The 26,463-nt window shown below is 46.7% G+C and overlaps 1 protein-coding gene across 2 annotated transcripts in view; it reads left to right on the top strand.

Moving 5' to 3' along the window:
* The first annotated feature begins 1,345 nt into the window (after nt 1–1,345).
* The window catches only part of GLT1D1 (glycosyltransferase 1 domain containing 1), a 94,026-nt gene continuing 68,908 nt past the window's right edge, over nt 1,346–26,463 (top strand). Inside the window, exons 1-3 of one of the 2 annotated variants that reach the window (XM_082640476.1) lie at nt 1,346–1,811; nt 17,255–17,403; nt 18,684–18,789. In XM_082640476.1, the coding sequence (XP_082496602.1) occupies nt 1,744–1,811; nt 17,255–17,403; nt 18,684–18,789 (323 nt within the window). In that variant the 5' untranslated portion in view covers nt 1,346–1,743. The remainder of the gene's footprint in view (nt 1,812–17,254; nt 17,404–18,683; nt 18,790–26,463) is intronic. The other variant, XM_082640475.1, reaches the window with a different exon arrangement.

Below are 26,463 nucleotides of genomic sequence, written 5' to 3'. Positions count from 1 at the left end.
CAAGGTACCCAGCTAACAGACTGTATTTCCCAGCTGCCTTGGGTGGAAGATGTGGTCATGTGCACAGTAAGATAAAGTCACAGAGGCCGTGCGTAATTCCACGAGGGGCCCTTAAAATGAAATGCACCATTTTGCCCTTCCTTCTTGCTGGCCTGTAATGTGAATGTGATGGGTGGAGCTCTGGCAGTCACATTGCACCTAGAGGCCATCTTAAGAATAAAGGCCAGGGACTTCCCTGGTGGCGCAGTGGTTAAGAATCCGCCTGCCAATGCAGGGGACATGGGTTCGAGCCCTGGTCTGGGAAGATCCCACATGCCACGGAGCAACTAAGCCCGAGCGCCACAACTACTGAGCCCACGTGCCACAACTACTGAAGCCCGCGTGCTCTAGAGCCCGTGCCCCGCAACAAGAGAAGCCACAGCAATGAGAAGCCTGTGCACCACAACGAAGGGTAGCCCCCGCTTGCGGCAACTAGGGAAAGCCCAGGTGCAGCAACGAAGACCCAACGCAGCCAAAAATAAATAAATAAAAATTAAAAAATAATAAAGAATAAAGGCCACACAAGACCGTGCTGGAGAAGAAAGAGAGAGGTCTCTGTCCCTGGTGACTATGCACCCAAGATATAAACTTCAACTTCTTCTAACAACAGGAATCCAGACTGAGCTCACAAAGGAATTGAAATGCACTTACAACCACTGAGGTAAACTGGGGAGCTCAGGTCCCATCTGTTAAACAAGGAGGCCACCTGACTAGGGGGGGCTTAAATGCCTAGGTTCTTCCTTAAACCAAAACCTAAGCTGTAAATGCCTCAAGGTTACAGAATTGAAACCTAAAGACAGCCAATCACAAAGAGGCAACTAGACTTTCAGCAGTAGCCAATCAATAATTCCCTTACTTTGCTTATGCCTTTTAGGTATAAAAGCGTCACCGCAGCTCCTGTTTGTGGGCCCTCCTGGCCACTTCCGGTTCTGTGCTACCCAGTTAGAGTAAACTTGTGCTCTAACTAAAAATTTAAATAGCCCTCAGTTTCTCTCAACACTTCTGAAGGGGCACCTGCTTCTTAGCTCTGTTTACTGTGGGAAAGATGGCTGCTATTGCCCCACTCTCATTTTCAAGAGATACCAGAAATCCTTGGTGGTGGCCCCATGGAAGTGGACACTGCTCACCCTAGTCCCCTTGGGAGTCCACCCATGGCCTCCTCTGGTCCCTGTGGCAGGGAATCGGCCATCACCCCTGGTACCGACCACCGTGGAAAGGGACCCGCGGACCCCTGGTCCCCATGGCAGTAGCGCGCAGCCACCCTGGTCCCTCTGAGTGTGTGTGTGTGGGGGGGAGGGAGCCTGTGGCCAACCCTGGTCCCAGTGGCAGGGGATTGTGGCCACCCACCCCTTGTCTCTGTGCGAAGGGACCCGAAATCACCTCTGGTGACAGTCCCCATGGAAGCAGACCTGCGGCCGCTCCGGGACCCCCGTGGGAGTCCCTTCTGGTTCCCTTGGAGGGGACCCAGGGATCCCCTGCCGCTGGTCCCGTGGGAGGGGCCCCGCGCCCAGTCTCCCACCCCCGGACACGCCCCCCCGCCGCCGCCCCGCGCGCCCCTAACCCCCGGCCCCGGAACCGGCGAGCGCGGGCGCGGCCTGGGGAGCGGCGGGCGGGCTAACGGACCCCAGCCGCCCCGGCCCGCGTCCCCGCCCCGCCCCGGGCCCGGCCTTGGCAGGTGGTGGACGGCCGGGCGGCGGCGGCGCCATGCGGCTCCTGTTCCTGGCGGTGCTCCGGCGGCACACGGGCAACGCCATCACGGCCCAGCGCGTCCGGTAGGTGCGGCGGCGGCCCGGGTCCCGGCGGGGGCACCGGCCGGGGGTGCGGGGGTCGGCCCGGCCTCCCCGAACCGCGCGCCCAAACGGACCGGCCGGAGGGTGCGGGGCCCGGGGTAGCGCGGGGCGGCGAGGGGCGCGAGTCCGGCTCCGGCGCGGGGGCCCGGCGCTGCGGTCCTACCGCTCCCCTGAGGCCGCTCGGCCGCTGACGCCGCTGGTGCCCGGCGCCTGGGCGGCCCCGCGAGGCAGGCAGCGCGACGGAGGCTGCTCGGCCGTCTTCACGGACGCTCCGTATTGATCGTGAGCGCCCTAGGTTTGGGGAGGCGGCGCCGGAACGCGAAGTCGGGGCTTCGGGACACGGCACGTCTGCGGGGACGGGAGAGAAAGAATACAAACACATGGGTGTAAATATACAGTGATACCTACAGACCCGTGTACACACACCCGCCAGGGCCGCTTGTGCGCGTGCGCTGTTTTAGGCGGGATGCTCCGGGGAGCCCTCCTTGTTAGAGTGACGTTTGCGCCGCATCCTGGGTGCGACGAGGGTCCCTTGAAGCTGGGGCGGACTGGCGGGGTTGGGTGGGGGGAGTAGGGGTGGACCAGGATTTCCAGGCAGAAGGCGCAGCAAAAGTGCAAACCAGTGTTACTGGACCTGCCATCCAAAGTAGCCTTTCCTTGGACTTCCCTGGCGGTCCAATGGTTAAGACTCTAAGCTTCAACTGCAGGGGGCACGGGTTCAATCCCTGGTCGGGGAACTAAGATCCCGCGTGCCTGCGAAAAAACAAAACAACCCCCCCCACAAAGTAGCCTTTCCTCTTCCCGTCTGCCATTTCCACGTTCCCCATCTCCTTGCTTGGTTATCTTCTTAACATTTATCTTTTCCTGCAGTTATCTTGTTTTCTAGGTTTATTCCTCCACTTTTTCTCTTCTCCCTGCTGGAAGGTAAGTCCCCAGGGCAGGGAGGGAGCTGATTAGTGCCTGAAGTTTCATAGCAGCTTTTTTTTTTTTTTTTTTTAAGCAAACTGACTTGCTTCATGAAATTTCTCAATGGACTTCCCCTCTGTGGGCCTTCTTTCTCATCATCCAAATGAGTGATTGGGGCTACACCTCCCCTTTCACATCCCTTTCTCCTCAAATATGTTAGTTCTCCTAAAGAGCAGCAGCGACAGGATACATCAGTCTTCTGAAGTTCACGGTTAGGTTTTTCCCATGAGGATTTTCACTGCACAGGTTTATCTTAAGTCAGTGGCACCGCTGTCACTCATTTGGAAGGCAGCTATGCTCACCACTGTTTATTTATTTATTTTTTGGCCGTGCTGTGTGGCATGCGGGATCTTAATTCCCCCACCAGGGGTCAAACCCCTGCCCCCTTCCGTGAAAGTGTGGAGTCTTAACCACTGGACCGCCAGGGAAGTCCCAGCTGTCACCCATTTGGACATAAACAGCCAGGAGGCACATGGTGGTCTCTGCCCTCATGGAGCACATTCCAGTGGGGGGAGAGAGAGATTACAGGATTAACCAGAAACGAAGGAGGTGACTGAGGCTGCGGCTTCAGAGGAGGACTCTTTGAGGAGGTGACATTCAGGCCAAGACCCCAGTGACAGAAGGAGGCAGCCACTCAAGGATCTGGAAGGATGGATGGACCTGGGACAGAGTAATAGCACGGACACAGGTCCTGGGGCCAGAGCAAGCTTGACAGGCTTGAGAAACAGGAAGAATCCATGCTCTCTGGACTAAGGCAAAGAAGGGAGGTCAGAGAGAGGGGGGCCAGTCCAGCAGAGCCGCACCCATAGTTTACGCTGTGGAAACTAGAGAGAACATCCCTTATTTAACACTCCACCCCTCCCTCGAGCTGTACACCGGAGCCCAAATCTTCCAAAGGCTTGCAGCCACCAAGGGGCCCTCAGGGGAGCCAGGTGGGCACTTCCATGGACATGCAGCAGCGTGCAGAGCCCTTTAGTTACTTGGTTCTTTGTTTTCCTGGCTGTGCATGACGCAGAATAAAGATTGTTCCTTGTGCTTTGCTCTGTCTTCAGAGCCAGGCTTTGGTCTCCCCTTCACTCAGGAAGGATTGCTCGGGGGTGGGGGGGTAGAAAAAGGGAAAAGCGGAAGTTGCTGGAAGACATCTTCTGTCTTGTGAAAGCCTAGGTTCCTTGAGGAAATGATGCTCGGTGTCCTGAAGGGGAGGGGAGGGAGGTTTCCATGGTGACAGGCTTCCCTGGGAGCCAATTACCAGGAAGCAGTGAGAACCAGAGGAGCTCCTCAAACGTTCTCTGGGGAAGACCCCTGCGACCCTCAAGGGACCCTGGTCAGCAGCAGAGGGAGTCCCCCCTCAAATGAGTAAGGTCGGGGTCCTCATCAGTCTAGCAGGGGAGGGTGTCTGAGTTAATTAAGAAGGGACTTAAAAGAAGAAGAAATGAGTCTGTTCTTGCACACTCAAGTTTGTAGTTGTGAATGAACACCCGATACATAAATAGCGACGCTGACTTGTGAGGGCACATCTGTACAGGACTGGACACGTAGGATGCTCTGGGGAACCACCCCACGCTAGACGTGGGATGGTTCAGGCATCGCAAACTGGTAGAAAGACCCAAGCTCTGGAGCAGACCTGCCTTCACAAGTCGGCTTCCCTGCTTAAAATCCCTAAGATCTAAGCCAGGTTACATAATTGCAGCTCAGACCTGCCACACAGGCTTGTTACCAGGATCAAATAGGAGTTAATACATTTTCAGTGTTTTGAACCAGGCTTGGTGCTTAGTACGCACTTAATGAACGTGGGCTATTCGTAAGAATATGAACCTGAGTTGGCGAGGCAGGGAAGGGTTAGTGTCGGGGCGGGGTGTCTCAGGCAGAGGAGTAGCAGGTAGCATGTGGGCAAGAGCGGATCCCTTCCCAAACTGAGCTGTGCAAACTTAGCGGCATAGAATGTTCTAGGCCAGTGCTTCTCCCTGGGAGCAGAGGCGGAAGGAGTGATTTTGCCCCCGGGGACATGGAGTAGTACATGGAGACATTTTTGTTGTCACAGCTGGGGGTGAGGGGCTCCTGGCATCCAGTGGGTAGAGGCCAGGTGTGCAGCTACACACCCTGCAATGCACGGAACAGCCCTACGACAAAGATTGAACGAGCTCAAAATGTCAGTGGTACCGAGGCTGACAAACCCCGCTCTCGGGGGAGTCTGCAGACGTGGCTGAGAGGCAGGTAGGATGCAAGTCACACAGGACCTGCAGTTTTGTGCCAGGCACGGGATGCAACCATGAAACGCTATCAGATTTATATGTCGTCGAAGATGGTTTGGGCTGCAGCCTGAAGGGTAGATCAGGATGGTGGCAGAGGAGATGCCATTTGGAAGTGACATATTTAAGAAGTGAGATGCACAGGGCTTGGAAATTGAATATGGAGAGTGTCAAACGACAAAACGATTACAATTTAGTAATGACGCTGATGCCCCTCATTCAAGGGAAAACAGTCCACGGATTGGGGGGCACAGCGCCTCCCAAGCAGCCTAGCCCTCTTCTGAGCGATTTTGGCTGAGAGCGAGTTTTATAGAATCTCAGAAGCAACAACATGGAAACAGGGCATAACTGGCTAGGCCATCGGGGATTTCCTTACAAGGTAGCAGGCCCTGTTTTTCTAGGGTCAGGGACCACGCCAAAGATGAGTCAGAGCATCGTGACTGATGTGTATTGTTTCCTTGACCACGAGGCCTGTCCTATGCACAGACTGACTTATGCTGAGATTGTGACATCAGCCGGGCCCTGGGGTGGCCTCCACTTTGTGGGTCCTGATCTACAAATTAACTTCATCAGGAGTGAGGGGAAAAAAAAAAATCCACAACTTCCTTCATTAGAGAGGGAAAATACTGCGAGAAAACCAAGAAAAGCTGGGTATATTGGGGTCTTTGTAGTAACCTTGGACCTCTGCTGTCCAGGAGTTTTTTAGAAGGTGTAGGTGATGGAGAAGGCATGTGGGGGGAATGTTTGTCTGGGGCTTGATAACTAGAGAGGGAGTGTTTTATTGTCTGTGTGGCACCTTACATATCCTTCGGTACAATCAGTCTGCCCTGGGTCAGGTAACTTTCCCTTCTAACCTAGGGGTTGTTTGCTAGAATTTTTAAAACCCTAATCAGGGCCTACTCTCTGGGGTTGTCTCCTAAGCATTATAAATGTTAGAAACCTGCATCAGAGGTTTTTTTCACCTCTGAACAAAAAGGAGCTATGTTTGGGGTATGCGGTTTGCTGGCACTGTTACATGGGCTCTTGTGTGGACGCGAATCAGGGAGCCTGGCCTGCCCAGCAGCGCTGCTCTCTGCGTCTCCATTTGGCCTGTGTCCCTATGGTGTCACCTGGGTCAGCTAGAAGCCGGGTGCAGCGAGGGGACCCACAGGTCCCCATTCACCTCTAATCCCCTGGGGCTGCCAACAGTTTCCAGAAGAACCAGGCAACCTTGAGGATCCTCTAAATCAGGCGAAGGTTCAGATCAGTTGCTAACAGTGAAGGTCGAAACTTAAATTGCACAAGTCATAGATGTAAAAAAACCAAAAACAAAAGTCACACCGTTGCTTTAGTGACAGGTAACAGGAGATCAGAGTTTCAAAGTGCGCCTCCTGCTAGGCTAAAATAAATAACAGAGCTGAGCAGTTGGCCAGAGATCATCCACCTGCAAACCCAGAAGTATTTACTCTCTGACCATTTCCAGGGAAGGTACGCTGACCCCTTGCTCTAAACTGGACTATCAGAGACTCGCTAGACTACTGGGCCTCACACCTAGAGTTTGTCTGCAGCACTGCTAAGGGTTTAGGGAAATGCAGGAAAAGAGATGGAAAAGAAAGGAATTCCCTGCCAGCCCAGTGGTTAGGACTCTGCACTTTCACTGCCAAGGGCCCAGGTTCAATCCCTGGTTGGGGAACTAAGATCCCGCAAGCCGCAAGGTATAGCCCAAAATTTTTAAAAATAGAATACGTACATACATACGTACATACAAAATAAAAAGAGAGATGGAAAAGAAGAAAAGGTGAAGGATTGAGGCTTCCTAGGTCCAGAGTAGGGAGTCCTAAAAGTCAGTGCTTGGATGAGCGCCCTGGCACCCAAGCAAATGCAGTGTCCCTGAGTGTGAGCAGCACTTTGTACAGTGGCTGTGATTCTTTGTTCTTCCTTCTGCCTTCATCTGGAAAACGGTGTATAAAAGTGTTTTTATTTGAATGGGAAGCACTTTAGATAACAGAAGCAAACAAGACTTTCTGGAAACTCACTGGAAACGGAAAAAAAAAAGGAAGAAAGGCAAACATCATGGCATCTAATGCAACCCTGACCTTACTGCCCAGCTGCCTTCTGCTGGTCTAAGTTTGAATTCTGCTGTAAGTGCCAAGCATATGGGAAGGAAAAAAGCCTAAGCCTATTCAAGTTTTCTACTTTTTCTTTAGAAGATGCCAAGGAAATGATGCCGAAAACTCGGCCTCTGTGCCCCGGTGCCAAATTGAATCTCGGAAGCAGAGTTTTCGGTGAAGTAGAAAACAATAGCTTTATTGCTTTGCCAGGCAAAGGGGGCTAATGCCCTCAAAATCTGTGTGTCCCAACCCAGGAGGATTTGGTGAGGAGTTGTTTTGGTTTTTGTTTGTTTTGGCCAAGCCACGCAGCATTCGGGATCTTAGTTCCCCAACCAGGGATTGAGCCTGCAGTGGAAGCGTGGAGTCTTAACCACTGGACCACCAGGGAAGTCCCTGAGGAGTTTTACAGCAATGGGTCAAGGGCGGGGTTGCTGATAAGGATCAGGGTGTGTGCAGGGCCTACATTCCTTTAATCTGGCCTCAGGTGGTCTGGTGAGCTTCTGTGGTTCTCGAGCTTATCAAACTGTGACCTTCTCTCTGGAATGAAAACTGCTTTATCAAGTAGTTAACATTTTCCATTTGTTGGGGGTTTTAATTCTGCAGAAGAGCTCAAAGATAGTGTTCTGTGTATCCCTTGAGGTGGAACCAGGACCCTGTCCCAAGGTTTCTTTTTTATTGTTTTATAGTTTTATAGTTCTTTTTGTAGTTTCTTTTTTTAAATTAATTTTTATTGGAGTATAGTTGCTTTACAATGTTGTGTTAGTTTCTGCTATACAGCAACGTGAATCAGTTATATGTATACATATATCCCCCTTTTTTTAGATTTCCTTCCCATTTAGGTCACCACAGTGCATTGAGTAGAGTTCCCCGTGCTATAGAGTGGGTTCTCATTAGTTATCTATTTTATACATCGTAGTGTATATATGTCAATCCCAGTCTCCTAATTCATCCCATCCCCCTGCACTATTGTGTCCTGACTGCTCCCCCCTTGTCTCTGCATCCCCTCCCTCCGCTGATTAGCAACTGTTTGAACCTGCCCTTTGGAACTCAGGGAAGGTCATGGAGGCTGCAGTGTATTTCCTACAAACAAGGAATGGGGGACACAAAAAGGCTTCTGAGCCCAGTAGCCCCACAGGGTCCTGCTCAGTTTCAGAAACTGCAGATGTACTTTAAGTTAGTGGGAAGAGGCTATTTCCTTGCCTCCCCCGATGTAATCATTGTCGCTTATTATTTTCATTTGGCAAATATTTATTATTGAGCATCTCTAGTGGGCACAGCACTGTGAAGACCCTGGGCGTGGAGCCAGGGAAGGACAGGTGAGCCCTGCAGAAGCCAACAGCCATTCAACCAGAGAATTTTTAGCACATCAGCTCAGTGCTAAGCCCTGTCATTTGAAAGAAGTTTCCAGCCTTCTAGCACGAACATACGGTTACACAGATTATTTAATTACAATATGATCCATGCTAGGAAGAAGTGCTGGGTGGTAAGAGTATGTTCAAAGGATGGACCTAGTTCTAGGGGGGGTCCGGGAGGCTCCCCTGAGAAATAGTTTTTTCTTTCTCATACAGTTTTTTTTATTGAGATATAATTCACATGCCATAAAATTCACCCTTTTAAAAACATCCAATTCAGTGGTTTTTAGTATATTCATAAAGTCACACACCATTGCCACTATCTAATTTCAGAACATTTTCAGCCGTCTCAAAAGGCACCCCAGACCCATTAGCAGTCACCCCCCCCATGCTCCCTCCCCCAGTTCTGGACAACCACTAATCTTTCTGTCCCCATGGATTTGCCTATTCTGGACATCTCATATAAATGGAATCATACACTATGTGGTCCTTTTTGAGGACTTTACATAATGCATCAGTACTTAATTCTTTTATAGCTGAATAATACATTCCGTTGACGGGCATATCACATTTTGCTTGTCCATCCATCAGTTGAAGGACATTTGGGTTGTTTCCACTTACTGGCTACTATGAATAGTGCCGCTGTGAACATATGCGTATGAGAAATAACTTTTTAAGCTGGGGTTTCAAACCTGTAGGTTAGCTGGGTGAAGAGGCAGAGAGGTTGGGAACAGCATTCCTGGCCAAGGGACCTGTATGAGCGGATGCCCTGAGGCAGGAAGGGGCTTGTGGAGTTGAGAAGCCGAGGCAGTTGAAGAGCCAGCGAGAGAGAGCAGCTGGCCTGGCAGGCATGAGCCGAATCATTGCCACAGTGAAGGTTCTGTATTGAATGCTAACAGGATTGCAGAGTGAGGGACTGAGGTGGCAACATAGGGAGGGAGAGTATAGATTTGAAAATGATTTGGAAGGACCTGGGATGATGCAGCAGAGGAGAGACAAGATGTCAGAGATGCTCGTGGGGCTCTGGTGTGTGCTGCCGAGTGAGCAGTGGGCACTTCTCACTGTGTTACTCAACCGAACCTTGGGTCCCCACGCCCGATGCACAGCAAAGCCAATCTACTGACACCAGGTTGTGGTGAAGGAAAGTACAGCGTTTATTGCAGGTGCCAAGTAAGGAGAACGGGCAGCTCATGCTCCAAAGACCCGAACTCCCCAGTGGTTTTCAGGGAAGTGTTTTTAAAGGCAACATTTGGGATGAGGGCTGCAGGGTGCATGCCTTTCTTTTGATTGGTTGGTGGAGAGGTAACGGAGTGATGTTCTGGGAATCTCAGTCCTCAGGTCCACATGCTTATGCTCAGTGTGTAGTCACCATCCTCCACTTGGGTGAAGGGTCTTAATTCTTGCAGAACAACTCAAAGAGATGCATCAGATTGTTATCTGTATCACTTCAGGAGGATCTAGGACTCTGTTTTATCACTGAACTATTGTTTCTTTTCTTCTTTTTAAAACAATTTTTTTCCTTTTTTATTTATTTTTGTTTTTGTTGTTTTGAACTATTGTTTCTTGACTGCTTCTACTCTGTTTCTGTGTCCCCTCCCTTTCCCTAATTAGTGACTTCTTGAGTCTACTCTTTGGAATTCAGGGAGGGTCTAGGAGACTAAAGCCTTTTTCGCCAAACAAGAAATGGGAGACAGGGAGGGGCTTTGGGACCCTCTGAGGTCAGAGGACTGTTGCCATGGAAGGGATGGAGGGGCATGGGGGAAAGATAACCCGCTGTGGTCGGAGATTCTGATGGCTTACAAGGAGCTAGATGCAAAAAGTGGATTTTATATCAGCGAACAAGAAAGACTCTAAACTGCTGGTCTATAATCTTCGCACAGATTTTCAGCCTCACATCACTGAAAACCCAACCCCAATCGGCCTGGACAAGGACTGGGATTTCGTGGCTTATTCTATAAAAGGTCTGGAGGTGGGGTGGGCTTCAGGCGTGATTTTGCAGCTAAGATGACATGGGCAGGAGTCAATGGCTCTCTGTGTTTTGGGTCCACTTCCCACTCCTGTCAGGTTTTCTTTCCTAGCACCTTCCAACCCTACATCCATCCAGTTCAAGCCCAGCAAGAAACAGTGAGTTTGAGTGTCTGAAAGTGCAGCCCCAGGTCCCAAATTGCATACCCCGGGATGGGAGTGTACATAGGTGGGGTGCTCTTGTTGGATCCGGGGGTTGGGTGCTTCCCATTCAAATGAGTGACGGGGACATTCAAGGCTGCAGGAAGCAGGGACATGGGAATGGACGCTATGGAGGCCACACATTTCAGAGTGAAAGCTTTACTGATTCTTATCAATAAAGGAAAGGGGAGAAGCAGACCTGTGAACTTTTGAAGACTTAAGGGAATAACAAACATTGTTGGCATTGAAGGAGCAGGAAATAACTTGCAGGGGACGTGGTTAAAATTGGGAAGTTTTGGGGCTTCCCTGGTGGCGCAGTGGTTGAGAGTCCGCCTGCCGATGCAGGGGACACGGGTTTGTGCCCCGGTCTGGGAAGATCCCACATGCCGTGGAGCGGCTGGGCCCGTGAGCCATGGCTGCTGAGCCTGCGCGTCCGGAGCCTAAAAAAAAAAAAAAAAAATTGGGAAGTTTTTTCACAGAAATCCAAATACCTGGCTTCTCTTGGCGAACTGGCAGAACTGGCCACCGTGAGACAGTGTCTGCATGGTACCCGCTGTCTAGAGCTGAAGAGGATTTAATCCAGCTTGTTCAGACATAAAGGGAGCCACGCATGTCATTTAAAACGTTCTAGTAGTCACTTTAAACAAAGCAGAAAGAAACAGATTAAATTAATTTTAATAATACATTCCCATGAACTCAGTATATCCAAATATCATTGCAGCATGTCATCAGTACAGAAATTACGAATGAGCTGTATGTATATTTTACACTCAGCACACCTCTGTTCAGACTTGCCATGTCCGCAGTGCTCAGTTGGCGCACTTTGCCTTATTAGACAGTGCAGGACTGACCCCTGCAGACGGGACCTTTCTCTCCCGTTTGGTGGAGGGCTCCTCATGCCTCATGGTCCCCACCGCCCCCCGTCTCCCCATTCATCTATTTCAGCAGTCTGAGCTCAGCAGACATTTGGGTTTGAGACCTGATCTAGATGCTTTGCCTGTTTTGTGATTGTATTTTTGCTTCCTTTTAAAAAGAGTGATTTCCTAACAGTAATTCTCTTGAGTACAGGAATCCCATTAGAATTGCATTAAAAAAGTAGATACACTTTACTGTTTACAAAACACACCCACAAAGGTAATATGCACGGTAACACCATGTCCTGCAAATGGGTTATGGTCTCACTTCATTTACGGAAGGGAAAGGGGGACGGTGCTCTGTCCAGTTTACCTTTCCAAACTGGGGCTCACGGGTTCACGCGGGCATTGCATTCACACAAAGGCCTTCATCTTGCTGAGCTCCACCGTGGATTCAAGACCAGCATCGTTTCTTTTAATGTATCAGACATTTTTGGAATATTGTCAGAGGGTAACATTTCACAGCTCAACACAGGTGACTTCGCCCCACCAGTGACATGACACTGTTTCCCCCCCAGGTGAGCCTTGGTTGACATCACTGGGCTGCCAGTAGGTGCCGTGTCCTGTGAGAAGCATTGCTCCCAGCCAGCCGCTCGCACTCAGAGGCCCACAGCATGGGACGGCCTTAAGGAATATTAGATTCCTGTTTCCCATCTCAGGATCATGCAGGGGCTCATGGCTATGGAATGGAATGCAATTCGTGTTGCCTGCCCTATCTCTTTTTTTTCTCTTGTTATCTTTTTTTTTCTTTAATCAAGACATCATAGTTTATGGAAATTCACATAAGTTAAACACACAAATGATTAAGCCTTTTTGTGTACTCACTTAAAGAGGATGGCTTTCAGCCAGGTGGAAGCAGGTAGAGTCCCACTGAATCTTTGAATTTTGGGTCAGGGGTGTGCAAGGAGCTTCAGTCAATTCCTGGAACATGCTCAAAGTCCCTTAATTTATTGGAGATGCTTTCCTTCTCAAAAAAAAATAAATAAATAAAAAGCCTTCCTTAAGCCAAATAAGCCAGAACTCCTGGGACATAATAGGTGCTCAGAGAATTTATTAGTTGAATCAAGTTATCACTCACAGAAGTGATGCCGAAAGCTCGGCATCGGTGCACCGGTGCCAAATCAACTCTCGGAGACAGAGTTTTGGGTGAAGTAGAAAAGAGTAGCTTTATTGCTTTGCCAGGCAAAGGGGGGCCACAGCGGGCTCCTGCCCTTGAAACTGTGTGTCCCAATCCAAACTTAAAATTGGGAAGTTTTTTCACAGAAATTCAAACACCTGGTGAGGAGTTTTATAGCAGTGGTTCAAGGATGGGGTTGCTGATAAGGATTAGGGTGTGTGCAGGGCCTGGGCTCCTTTAATCTGGTCTCAGGTAAGATCTTCAACCAGGACCCTGCCCCCAGGCTGCGCTGTTGTTTCTTGGCTGCTCCTCAGCTGTCTCTGCATCCCCTCCCTTCCCTGATTAGCAGTTGTTTGAACCCGCCCTCTGGAACTCAGGGAAGGTTGTGTGGGCTGAGTGAAGCCTGTTTCCTGCAAACAAGAAACAGGGGACACAGAAAAGACTTTGTGCCCAGGAGCCCCACAGGGTCCTGCTCAGTTTCAGAAGGAACCAGAAGAGAGCAATTTAAAGGTGTTACAAGACAACTGGAAAGAAGGCTTGAGTATCAGTCCATAGAGAATTAAGATTAAAAAAAAACTATTTTGGAATATTAATGAGATCATAAAGCTAGTGTTGGGCTTCCCTGGTGGTGCAGTGGTTAAGAATCCACCTGCCAATGCAGGGGACACGGGTTTGAGCCCTGGTCTGGGAAGATCCCACATGCCTTGGAGCAACTGGGCCCGTGTGCCACAACTACTGAGCCTGTGCTCTAGAGCCTGTGAGCCACCACTACTGAGCCTGCACGTCTGGAGCCTGTGCCCCGCAACAAGAGAGGCTGCGACGGTGAAAGGCCCGCACCGCGATGAAGAGTGGGCCCCGCTTGCTGCAAGGAGGAAAGCCCTCGCACAGAAATGAAGACACAACACAGCCATAAACAAACAAACAAACAAACAAACCTAGTGTTGAAATGCCATTTGAAAATAGGTTTAATAAATCAAGAACGAGCCGTTATCTGTACCTAACCATTTATCAACACCTTTTTATTTTTGGCTTCTCATTTTAAAGTTTTAAGAAGATGGAATAACAATTGTTTCACCCATCCTCTGAAGCACATTGCATCCTTAGTTTTGCATGATGTGTATTTTTAGGCTGAAGCGAGCCGATAGCTAGACTGCCTGCAGGCTTCTGTCCTGGCTCTGCTTAACAGTTAGTTGCCATCAGCATTTCCAGACGAGTTTGGGGGTGCGTGGTGGCTGTGGTTCAGGTGGCTGTGATTGGATCGGCATTAACAGTGGAAATGATAAGATCAAGATACTCAGCATGCTTCAAGAGCAGAAGCCAACTCAAGTCTCCAGCCCTTAGTTTTTCTTTCTTGGCTCAGTGACAGCTGCAGTCTTGTGCATTTAATTTACAACACAAAAGAGAAAACAGAGAAAGAGAGAGAAAATTTAGCATTCCCGTAATATAGTAGGTGATGATTCTCACCATATTCCCCAGAGTGGGTGCAGGCTTGAGGATTTGGATCTAACGTTTCTTCAGAGGTCCTTAGTTCCCCTGAGGCTCCCACGGTATAAGCAGGTTGGTCATTTTATGGTCATTTTGCTTAAAGATTCTAGATCCTTCATTCTTCTATGTTTACTCTTATTATTTGATACACTATTGCCCCTAAGTGCAAGCCAACTAATCCATCTGGTGTTCAGCTGAAGAGTAACAATCTTTATTATTGCTGGAGTTAGGGGGAAAAATGGCTATATTGGGTTTAAACTTTGTACTATAGTATCTTCTGGATGATTTAAGAGATTTTCAAGGGTAATTTTAAGTGTCCTTGATTGCCACCTATGTGCTGATTTTGTGTGTTTTTTCCAATTTTTTTTTTTTTGGAGTATAGTTGATTTACAATGTTGCATTAGTTTCAGGTGTACCACAAAGTGATTCAGTTCTCTACACACACACACACACACACACATTCTTTTTCAGATTCTTTTCCATTATAGGTTATTACAAGATATTGAGTATAGTTCCCTGTGCTATACAGTAGGTCCTTGTAGGTTATTGATTCTGTAATAGAAGCACTAAGTATGATGTGACTGCCTTGTTCATATAACTGCATCCCAGAGTGATTGTGGTAGCGATGGGCTCGGAGAACAATGGAAACAGTGAGAGAGATGGCTGTGTTAGCAGCAGTGGCTTTCAGATTTCACCAAAGGGAGCTGGCATTGGGGAACGTCGGAACATGGTCATGGGGCTCAGAAGACATGATGCGTTGCGTGTCCTGCAGGTGGAAGGGCTGGACTGGAGCTAAGGGTGTCAAGAGTGGGATGTGCCTGGCTGTGCAGGGGATGAAGGCTATGAAGGGTACTGTGTGCTAGGCTAGGGCGTTTGGACTTGATCCCAGAGACACATTCAGCCATTAGCTTATTCAGTAAGCAAGACAGATCCAGGCCCCATTCTCATGGAGTTGACAGTTGGGCTGACTACCCCAAGCCATTTGAGGTTTTTTGTTTTGTTTTGTTTGCGGTACACGGGCCTCTCACTGTTGTGGCCTCTCCCGTTGCGGAGCACAGGCTCCAGATGCGCAGGCTCAGCGGCCATGGCTCACAGCCCAGCCGCTCCGCGGCATGTGGGATCTTCCCGGACCGGGGCACGAACCCGTGTCCCCTGCATCGGCAGGCGGACTCTCAACCACTGCGCTACCAGGGAAGCCCTGTTTTGTTTTTTTAAAAATTTTTTTGGGGGCTTCCCTGGTGGCGCAGTGGTTGAGAGTCCGCCTGCCGATGCAGGGGACACGGGTTCGTGCCCCGGTCCGGGAAGATCCCACATGCCGCGGAGCGGCTGGGCGTGTGAGCCATGGCCGCTGAGCTTGCGCGTCTGGAGCCTGTGCTCCGCAACGGGAGAAGCCACAACAGTGAGAGGCCCGCATACTGAAAAAAAAAAAAAAAAAAAAATTTTTTTTGGCTGTGCCATGCAGCATGCAGAATCTTAGTTCCCCAACCAGGGATCAAACCCACATCCCCTGCAGTGGAAGCACAGAGTCTTACCCACTGGACTGCCAGGGGAGTCCCCATTTGAGGGTTTTAATGAACCTGGTTGTATATTCACGTGCACCTCAAACAATTTTAAAAGGTAATATATGCACCTGGTCAAAGAATCTAGCTATGAAAAATGGTGTGTGATGAGAAGATAATCTCTCCCCCACCCTGGTCCCTGGTCCTCTTTAGACAGATTCATTATTATCTATTTCTTCTGTATCCTTCTAGAGATGTTCTGTGCACACATACTATATATGCACAAAGTGTTCTTCACCTTTTGAAGAACACTTCATTAACGATGTGTCCTCTTTTCATTAACGATGTGTCTTGGAGTTCATTCTAAATGACTTCACAGTGATATTCACTCTTTTCATGGCATCAGACCTGAGTACCTCATATGCACCATAATATGACCGGTCCCCTACTGATGCACACTGAGGTCAGTGTTAGTCTTTTTGCTACTTCGGATATAGCCTCGGTGCTTGTTCTTGGGTGCATGTTTTGCACTCATATCCAAGTGTGTCTTTGGAATCAGTTCTGAGAAGTGGAGTTGTTTGGTCACAGAGCTTGTGCATTTTAAAAATATTAGCTGTTTCTACTTTGCCCACAGAAGAGGTTGTACCAGTTTACCCAGTATAGGAATGTTTATTTCATGAAGCCATAGGCAGACTTTTGTTCTTTACAAATTTTCTACATTAAAAGGATGACTGAAGTTGATCACCATTTCTCATATTTAAAAGCCCAATTGTAGGGGTTTTTTTGTTTTTGTTTTGTTTTGTTTTGTTTTGTTTGTCATGGACTGCAATTTTATGGCGATACCTATTTTTCTATTGGGTTGTTAGGGTTTTTTCTTATTGATTTATGAGAGTTCTTTATATATTAAGCAAATTAGCTTCTTTCCTTTTGTAAGTGTTGTAAATAGTTGTTGTTTTCCCCCCCAGTTTCTCATTTGTCCTTTGATTTTGCTCATGCTATTTCTGCCATTCAGGAAGTTTCTTTTTGGTTTATCGGATTTGTATTTTAGATTTCTGTTGCAAGGAACTGAACCAAGATGAGAAGAAAAGAGACATATTTGAAAGATATTTGGGAGGTAGAATGGAAAAGCCATGGAGTATTTCTTGAAGCTCTGATAATGGGTGACTTTTGAATTCTTGATTAAAAACTGAGTCACAGATGCCTAAGCACAAACTTTGAGAAACAGGAGAAAAAAGTGAAATCAAAGAATTAAAGAAGGGAAGGGAGCTTTCTGGTGCAGCAAATGTCACTGGAAATGGCCGTGAGTGCCTTGTGTCTCAAGGCTGCCAAACCTTCCTGAATTAGCCCTTCATCCTGCTGGCCTTGGTCCCAGCCATGGTCCCAGTCCCAATCCTGGTATCAGAGACTGGTGGATGAATGTATTTTAGGTGGATTGTCTCTAAAGGACAATTCGGAAAATATGTATTATTAACTTTTGATTTGACTAATCTTTGGATTGGTTTTCAGTTTTAACCACAGCAGCAACTTGTGCCCTTTTAATGTTTTTTTCTCCTGTCTTTTTCTTTCTCTGTGTATTTTTTGATAAAGGGACCATCTAGAAGCTGCGGGTCACGTGTGTATTCTGAAAGATCCCTTGGACTTTGAAAGCCCATCCGAAATCTCCAACTTCATCAAGGCTGAGAGCTTGGAGGCAGCTATGGCTCTTCATCTATATAGAGGGGGTAGACTTTTGCCAGGTAACCCCCCTTCCCCAAAGGTGGAGCACTAGCAGTCACAAAACCAGAGCGCCTGCGATTTCAACTTAAACATCGATGAAGCAGCTCATCCCCGCTCAGAAATGGAAGGGATACAATCATCCTTTTGCTTTGCTCTTCTAAACGGAGTAGTTTTCTAAAAACGATGTAACTACACCAATTGAGAATGGATGCATATATACTGAAGCTACTTTTACGGCAGGAAGAGTCTTTTTTTTTTTACAAGTTTTTTTTTAATAAATTTATTTATTTTTGGCTGCGTAGGGTCTTCGTTGCCGCGCACGGGCTTCTCATTGCGGTGGCTTCTCTTGTTGTGGAGCATGGGCTCTAGGCGCGCAGGGTTCAGTAGTTGTGGCACATGGGCTCAGCAGTTGTGGCTCGCAGGCTCTAGAGCGCAGGCTCAGTAGTTGTGGTGCACGGGCTTAGTTGCTCCACGGCATGTGGGATCTTCCTGGGCCAGGGATTGAACCCCTGTCCCCTACACTGGCAGGCGGATTCCTAACCACTGCGCCACCAGGGAAGTCCCTACGGTATGAAGAGTGTTATCCTGAATGTTTTTGATGTGTATTTCTTTTTTTTCGGTATGCGGACCCCTCACTGTCGTGGCCTCTCCCGTTGCGGAGCACAGGCTCCGGACGCGCAGGCCCAGCGGCCATGGCTCACGGGCCCAGCCGCTCCGCGGCCTGTGGGATCCTCCCGGACCGGGGCACGAACCCGCGTCCCCTGCGTCGGCAGGCGGACTCTCAACCGCTGCGCCCCCAGGGAGGCCCGTGAAGTGTATTTTCGGTTCCCATATATTTGTGCCCTCCACGGTTTATCACTGCCGTTGTACTGTGTGTGCCTGAAGATACAGTCTGTGTCTCTTTCCTCTCCCTCTTGGTTCCTTGCCAGCACGGTGACTGTTATTATGAACAGCAGATCTAAATTTGAAGCCCTCCTTCTGTCATAAGCACCAGTGGCTCCAGATTAACCCATTTCCGAACAATACGCTTGGCTTTGATAGATGGAGGCTAACAACAGTTTTCATGTGTGAAAATTGAAAGCAAATTGATTTAAAATCGTCTCGTCTCACGTGATTAACCCCATGTCATGTTCATAACAGTGACACCTGTTCTATTCAGAAGAGCTGGGTAAAATTCAACAAAACCAAATATGCTCCCTACATTCTGGGAACTTCAGTTTTTGATATCATTGCTTTGGGATGGTTAGCAAGGGGTGTTTCCGAAGGTAAACTGTGCTTTGTTAATTATCCTATTTTGCAGGTCATGGAATTCCTTTTGGAATCATCTTTGGTGGAACTGATTTAAATGAAGACATAAAGCAGGGAGAAAAAAACAAAGTGATGGGAGAAGTCCTAGAAGAAGCCAGGTAATACTTAAGAGAATTTCACAGGAGTTAAGCATCTAACCCTTTTGGATGAAATTCACTGACACAAAAAAGACAGAGGAAACCAGTAGTTTGGGAGGTTTACATCTTACCACGTAGAATCAATTTCTTTCTTTTTGTTCATCTTTCCTTTCATTTGCTGCCTGTTTATTTTGCCACAAATAGTCATTGTAAACAAGTTATTGCGCTTGAATAGTTCTTTGACTACAGTTAATATTGGACGAACGGGCTTAGAATGTTCTGAGTGGTGGAAGAAACAGAATTCTTGCTAAGAGACGATATGGATAAACTCAAGCTTTATTAGCACACAAATTGGGGTTGACTTTGCATCAGCTTTGCCCAAGTAGAATATTTTTTCCAGTTTTCTTGAGATATGACTGACATGCAGTGCTGTATAAGTTTAAGCTGTACAACATAACGATTTGACTTGCGTACTTGAAACGATTATCACAGTAAGGTTACTGAACATTCATCATCTCGTATGGACATAAATTTAAATAAATGGAAAAAAACCCTTTTTTCCTTGTGGTGAGAACTCTTAGGATTTACTTGCTTAACTTTCATGTATAACATACAGCAGGGTTAATTATATGTATCATGTTGTACGTGACATCCCTAGGACTTATTTATCTTACACCTGGAAGTTTGTACCTTTGGTTGCCTCCATCGAATTGCCTCTTCCCCAGTCCCCGCCTCTGGTCACCATGAATTCGGTCTTTTTTTCTCTGAGTTTGTTTGTTTGATTGGTTGGTTTTGAAGTATGACTGACCTACAACCCTATGTTAGTTCCTGTTACACAACATATTGATTCAATATGTGTCTACATTTGAAGATGATCCCCATGATAAGTCTAGTTTCCATCTGTCACCATCCAAAGACGTTACATAGTTACGTACTGTATTTACTGTCTATCCATCTACGTGATTATTTTAACTTGCTGGTCTCTGAGTTCAAGCACATTTTAACAACGCTGCCTTTTTACTTCCCCACCCTGCTCCCCCCAACATTTACTGGTTTTGATGTCGTATTTTACATCTTTTTGTTTTGCATCTCCCTTAACTGTGTAGATTGTGGTATACAGGTGATTTTCCTACTCTTTGTCTTTTAACCTTCCTACTAGCTTTATACACGGCTGATTTACCACCTTCACTGTATATTTTTCTTCACTAACAAGATGTTTTCTGGGGTAATTTTCATGTTTCTAGTTGTGTCAAGTGGAATCTCTTTGACGTGGTTCTTAACATATACGGATTTCTGGGCTATATATAAACCGTTTGTGAGAGCAACCAGTGACCGGGTTTCTCAGTAGGTCACTGTGGGTATTTTCGGCAGGATAGTTATTCATTGTGGGGCTGCCCCGCGTGTCCCTGACTCTGGACACTGCGTGTCCACAGCACCTGCCGGGTACTGCAGCAGTTAAACACACCTGCCCACATTTCTAGCCCCTGGGATGGGAGTAGTTACTGCCCCTGGCTGAGAACCCAGAGCTGTACTTGCCAACCTTCTTCGTGTCGAGGCATTCTTAGAAAATGATAATATCTGTACAGCATTCTGGAGTGAACTGGGAGGCTTGGTGGGGAAACAAAACACCCCATTTTCTCTTTATAATAATCACAGTCATAATAACTAACACCATAATAAAATACAAATCCTCTCTGTTCATATAAAAATTGTGGAAAAAAAGAGCTAATGAAATCAAAAGAAGAAATATACCTGCGTACCCAAAGCAAAGCAAAGCACTCTTCTTGGCAGGCTTTCTGGGGTGATTCCACGGAAGGGTTGACGTGGGTGGATGTGGTCTCTACCCCCCATGCACCCACTGGCTGCTGATGATTCAGAGTCTCACCTGCCATCGAATCACCCTGAATTCAAAGCTTACCGAAAACCCAACCAGTACTGTTGAAGCATCCTTTCAACTCTAGTATATTTTTGAATCATTGTGGGGAAAAAAAAACCAAACAGGTGATGAATTTTTAAAATGTGGACACACTACTTTATTAATTGTTTAACCACTTTACTGAGGAATGATTGCCATGCAAAAAGCTGTACGTAATCGATGCACACAACTTGATGAGTTTGGAGGCCAGTGTACACCCGTGAAACCATCATCCCAATTTATGCTATAACCACATCCATCACCTCCAAAAGTTTACTCCCACCTTCTTTATTTTTATTATTTTATTTTAATTTTTATGATAAGAACACTTAACAGAAAATCTACCCCCTTAGCAAATTGTTTACCTTCAGTATCATTACCTGTAGGCTCTCTGCTGTACAGGAGAGCTCTAGGGCATGTTCATCTTGTACAACTGAAACTTTGTGACCTTTGACTAATACCTCCCTGTTTTCCCCTCCCTCTGTTTCCCCCTCTCCCAGCCCCTCCCATGCTACTCATGCTTCCATGAGTTTGACTACTTTAGATTCCACGTGTCGGTAGAATCATACAGTATTTGTCCTTCCGCATCTGGCTTGTTTCCCTGAGCATAAATATGTCCCAGGTTCATCCATGTTGTTGCAGATGTCAGGATGTCCTCCTTTTTTAAGGCTGAAAAGTAGTGTATGTGCATGCCACATTTTCCTTATCCATTCGTCTGTTGATTGACATTTAGGTTGCTACTATGTCCCCAGTAAGTGACCAACCATGAATTTTTTTTTTCTTTCTTTTTTTTATTATTATTATTATTTAACATCTTTATTAGAGTATAATTGCTTTACAATGGTGTGTTAGTTTCTGCTGTATAACAAAGCTATACTAACCATGAATTTACTGTGCTCGTCTGTAACCCTTGCATGGCTGAGAAGCTGTGGGAAACCAGACTTCTTCAAGTGTATGTAACTGTCCCATTTCTGATCCACACCAAGGACAGAACCCCAGGTTCTATTTCGCAGCCTAATTTTTTTGTGCGGAAAGATAGGTGTCAATCTTGCCCCTTAAAACTAGGGTTACAAATAGATGGCATTGCATTTCAGGACGCTGCTTCTTCCTGAAGACTTCCTGGACATAAATGTGGAAATGCAACCTTTTTAAAATAGAGAGTACGCTCCATGTATGTGTGTGTGTTTTACAATAAATGAAGGTATTAAAACAGTGTTGGCTCATCTCGAAAGGTGATCTATCATTATAGGTTTTCTTCTTGTTGTTGTTCTTACACCCTAAAAATTTATTGCCTTTAGATTCCTGCAGTTTGTAATGCACTGTCTCATAGTAGGAAAATCATTCTGCTTGGGAGAAACAATATGGAATTAATTCATCTTATGATATTATCATTAGCATTATTCACTGTGTTGATTTTTTTTTTTTTTTTTTTTTTTTTTTTGCGGTACGCGGGCCTCTCACTGTTGTGGCCTCTCCCGTTGCGGAGCACAGGCTCTGGACGCTCAGGCTCAGCGGCCATGGCTCACGGGCCCAGCCGCTCCACGGCATGTGGGATCTTCCCGGACCGGGGCACTATCCCGTGTCCCCTGCATCGGCAGGCGGACTCTCAACCACTGCGCCACCAGGGAAGCCCCACACATTGATTTTTATTTGGGGATATTGATTGGAGTTAGTGGGCAGGGAAGTTGCATGAATCACAGGTTTCTTGTCTGACACAATACAGCATACTTTTCTGTAGAACAAAGCATTGAACTTGTCTAGCTTTATAACAAGTGTTTCATTTAAATAGTTATATTTTCCCTATAAGGTATATTTTTCAACTTTTTTAGTATTGAAAACTTTTCCTATATGGTATAGTATGCAAACTTATTTTGGCATCCACTTTTTGGCTTATGAATATTATAGTATTTGGTAGTTATAAACACCAAAATTAAATAAGGAGTATTTGAAATTTGTGGAAATTGTTTAGTGAAGTCTTATCCAGGTGCATATTAGAAAAACTTAACATTGCCAAGCAAATAAGCAAAAGAGAGTTTGTATGAAATGAATTGCTTCACAAATACTCTCACGATTACGGAATCAATGGCACGTGAAATTACTGTTTTGTAGGTCAAAACTGGTTGAATGTTGGTAATTTCATATGGTTTTTCAGTGTTACTAAAGATGTTTTTGACAAACAGACTTCTATGTCAAAGTAAGTGTGTTTTGAAATGGCAGTGTTCAATTGCAAAAGTGGTACTTTTATATTTTTCCTTAAAAATGTGTTATTTTATTTTATTTTTTATGTTACCTTAAATAGTATTTTATTTTATTTTATTTTTTATTGAAGTATAGTACATTTACAATATTGTGTTACTTTCTGCTGTACAGCAAAGTGATTTAGCTTTACATATATATACACTCTTTTTTAAATATTCTTTTCCATTATGGCTTATCACAGGATATTGAGTATAGTTCCCTGTGCTCTACAGCAGGACCTTGTTGTTTATCCATTCTCTATATAATAGCCTACATCTGCTGACCTCAACCTCCCACTCCATCCCTCCCCCAACCACCAGTCTGTTCTCTACATCTGTGAGTCTGTTTCTGTTTCGTAGATAAGTTCATTTGTGCCATATTTTAGATTCTACATATAAATATCGTATGGTATTTGTCTTTCTCTGTCTGACTTACTTCACTTAGTATGATCATGTCCAGGTCCATCCATGTTGCTGCAAATGGCATTGTTTCATTCTTTGTTACGGCTGAGTAGTATTCCATTGTATATATGATCCACATCTTCTTTATCCATTCCTCTGTCGATGGACACTTAGGTTGTTTCCATGTCTTGGCTGTTGCAAATGGTAGAAATGTGTTATTTTAAATATCTTTATCTTCCAAGGATCTTTGGGCTAGAAACTCTCTTAAAAGGTTATCTATTAGGTGGGTGTAAAGCCAGGCCCACTGTTTCTATATGAGGAGCCACAAGAAAGACCGTGTAACCTGTGGCCCTGGAATAAGTGGCGTGTCTTTCAAGTTAGCTCCAGTTCACCCCTCTGACTCCGAAAACATTTTCACATGCACCTTTGAGGAGAACCTTCCCAAGACTCTCATCCTTCCCTGCCGTCTTAAACTGACGCTGTAGCTCCTACTGATGCCTCATCTTGGGTCGCGAAATGAGCAGGACGTGATGGTGGGGACGGTTACATGGGTGGGGGACAGTCACAGTCAGCTGCCGGGCTACCGTGCACACAGAGTCCGCTCCGCACACCTGGGACATTTTCCTGCTCTTTCCTCCCCCTCTCCACCCATCCCTCCCCCTCACCTGCTTCCTGTTGGAATTTTTTTTTTTTTTTCTTTTTTGCGGCACTCAGGCCTCTCACTGCTGTGGCCTCTCCCGTTGCGGAGCACGGGCTCCGGACGCGCAGGCTCAGCGGCCACGGCTCACGGGCCCAGCCGCTCCGCGGCACGTGGGATCTTCCAGGACCAGGGCACGAACCCATGTCCCCTGCATCGGCAGGCAGACCCTCAACCACTGCGCCACCAGGGAAGCCCCTCCTGTTTGAATTTAAAGCAGAACTGTTCCTTCTCTTACTTGTACACGTATACAGGCAGCAGGTATTTTTGCCCGTCTCCTGGGTGCCAGACACTCCAGGGGCTGGGGAGGTGGCCATGAACAGAGCAGCGTTCCAGCTCACGTGGAGCTGACATTCTCACCGAAAAGCAGAGCATCACGCTTGCCCAATGCGTGGCTTTAACATTCCACAAAACCCACCCTGAGAACTGCACTTGTGCATTTATTCATAAATGCTGTTATGGGATAAATTGCTTGGTCTTTGTGTTCTTGACCTTATTCTTTGTTCGATGGCTCTTCTTGCTTTTGGTGTCTTTTTTTTTTTTTTTTTTTTCTGAAAGTTTTAGGCTGTCAAATAATTTGTTCACTGGCCACGTGGGGCACCCTAATGTTTTGCACAAGTCCCAGTAGTGGTGTGAGTGCTCGTAGAAAATAATAATAGCAGATGTTTATCAGATGTTAAATGAATTAGGGACCAGGAACTGTGACAGGCAATTTACATGCATTGTTTGTTCTTTGTTTGATTCTTAAGTTTCTCATTTTTGCCGATTTCCACAAAGGAAGGTTTCTGCACTCCTTGCAGTTACTATTTAGTTGCTTTTCTCTCCTTTTTATCCTCATTTCTTGGAGTAAAGTTGATGCCCTCAGAATACAGTTTATTTGTGTTTCTTGCCAATGTTTGGGGGACGTGGAGAGCATCTCGTAAGTGATGCCAGCAGTCCGATCCCTACTGGGCTCAGATGCAAGGTCTGATGTGGTCTGGTCCTGCTTGCTCACGTTTATTCTACCCAAAGGGAAGGAGTCCGTATTTCTCCCTTAAGTAAGAGGCGTGCGATTGGCTGTGTCTGCGATTGGTGGCTGGTTTTGGGAGAGTGGGGAGGGGGAAAAAGGAAGGCTTGGAGAAGACACAGGCAGGGGGACGTGAGCTCCCCTTTCCAGGTCATGCCAGTGGGGAGGAATCATCTATTAACCGTTCTTTTTTTTTCTTTCTTTTTTTTTGGCCACGCCAGGTGCCGCTTGCGGGACCTTAGTTCCCCGACCGGGGATAGAAACCGGGTCCCGGCTGTGAAAGCGCTGAGTCCTAATCACTCAACCTCCAGGGAATTCCCTATGAATGGTTCTTGGTTGCAACAATTTTTACTGCGCTGTTTGCGCACCGATGACTTGTTTCTACCACTCATACATTTGTTAATTGGAATTCTACTATAAGGAAGAGTTGTCTGTTTGACCCCATTTACTTATTCAGTTATTTAGTTACATCAACACGGACCCATGGCTATTTATTTTATTTGACTCTATGGATTACCCATCACTCCCATTACTTATTTTGGTGCCCAGATCACCCCAGCCACGGCCATTGGAGATATTTTGAGTTGACTCCTGCATCCTTTCAACAAGCCCTTGCCATGTTTTAAGCGCTTTCTTACTTTCTGGCCCCATAAGATATTCCTGGTTCATTCCACGTGTACCCAGTCCTGCTTCTGGAAACCGCCATTTCTCGATGAATGGGGACATTAACTTCCCTAACCCATGAACATTCAGTAAATCTTGAACACTTTTGCCTGGTTTTCCTTTGGCAAAGCCAGTGGACCGGATCACCTGCCCCTGAATATTATCTAAGTTCCTTGCCTCTCTAGTGCATCTTGTTTTCTGTCTTTTTTTTAAAAAAAATAAATTTATTTATGTAATTTTTGGCTGCGCTGGGTCTTCGTTGCAGCGCAGGGGTTTCTCATTGTGGAGGCTTCTCTCCTTGCAGAGCGTGGGCTCTAGGCACACGGGCTTCAGTAGTTGTGGCACATGAGCTCAGTAGTTGTGGCTCACGGGTTCTAGAGCGCAGGCTCAGTAGTTGTGACGCATGGGCTTCGTTGATCTGCAGCATGTGGGATCTTCCTAGACCAGGGCTGGCACCTGTGTCCCCTGCATTAGCAGGCGGATTCTTAACCACTGCACCACCAAGGAAGTCCCTCTTGTTTTCTGTCTTTATCTCTGCTTCTCTCACCTTCCATGAAGGAACAAGAAACATAGGAAGTTTTGAGCTTCATTTGTTCATTTTCTGCAGACAGAACTTTTTTTTTTTGGATGTGAGTGGAGATGAAATGTAGCAGCCAATGACCACGACTAATAAAGATTGATCGCACTGTAAATTCAGCTACTTACCTGTCTCTCACAATTTGTTCCAAAGAGCTGTTTCACAGTTATGTTAATTAGATTCTGCCCTAATCATTTT

Source organism: Mesoplodon mirus (assembly GCF_964341445.2).
Source record: "Mesoplodon mirus genome assembly, chromosome: 13".
In the NCBI taxonomy this organism is placed as follows: domain Eukaryota; kingdom Metazoa; phylum Chordata; class Mammalia; order Artiodactyla; family Ziphiidae; genus Mesoplodon; species Mesoplodon mirus.
This window is presented reverse-complemented; position numbering and strand designations above follow the sequence as displayed.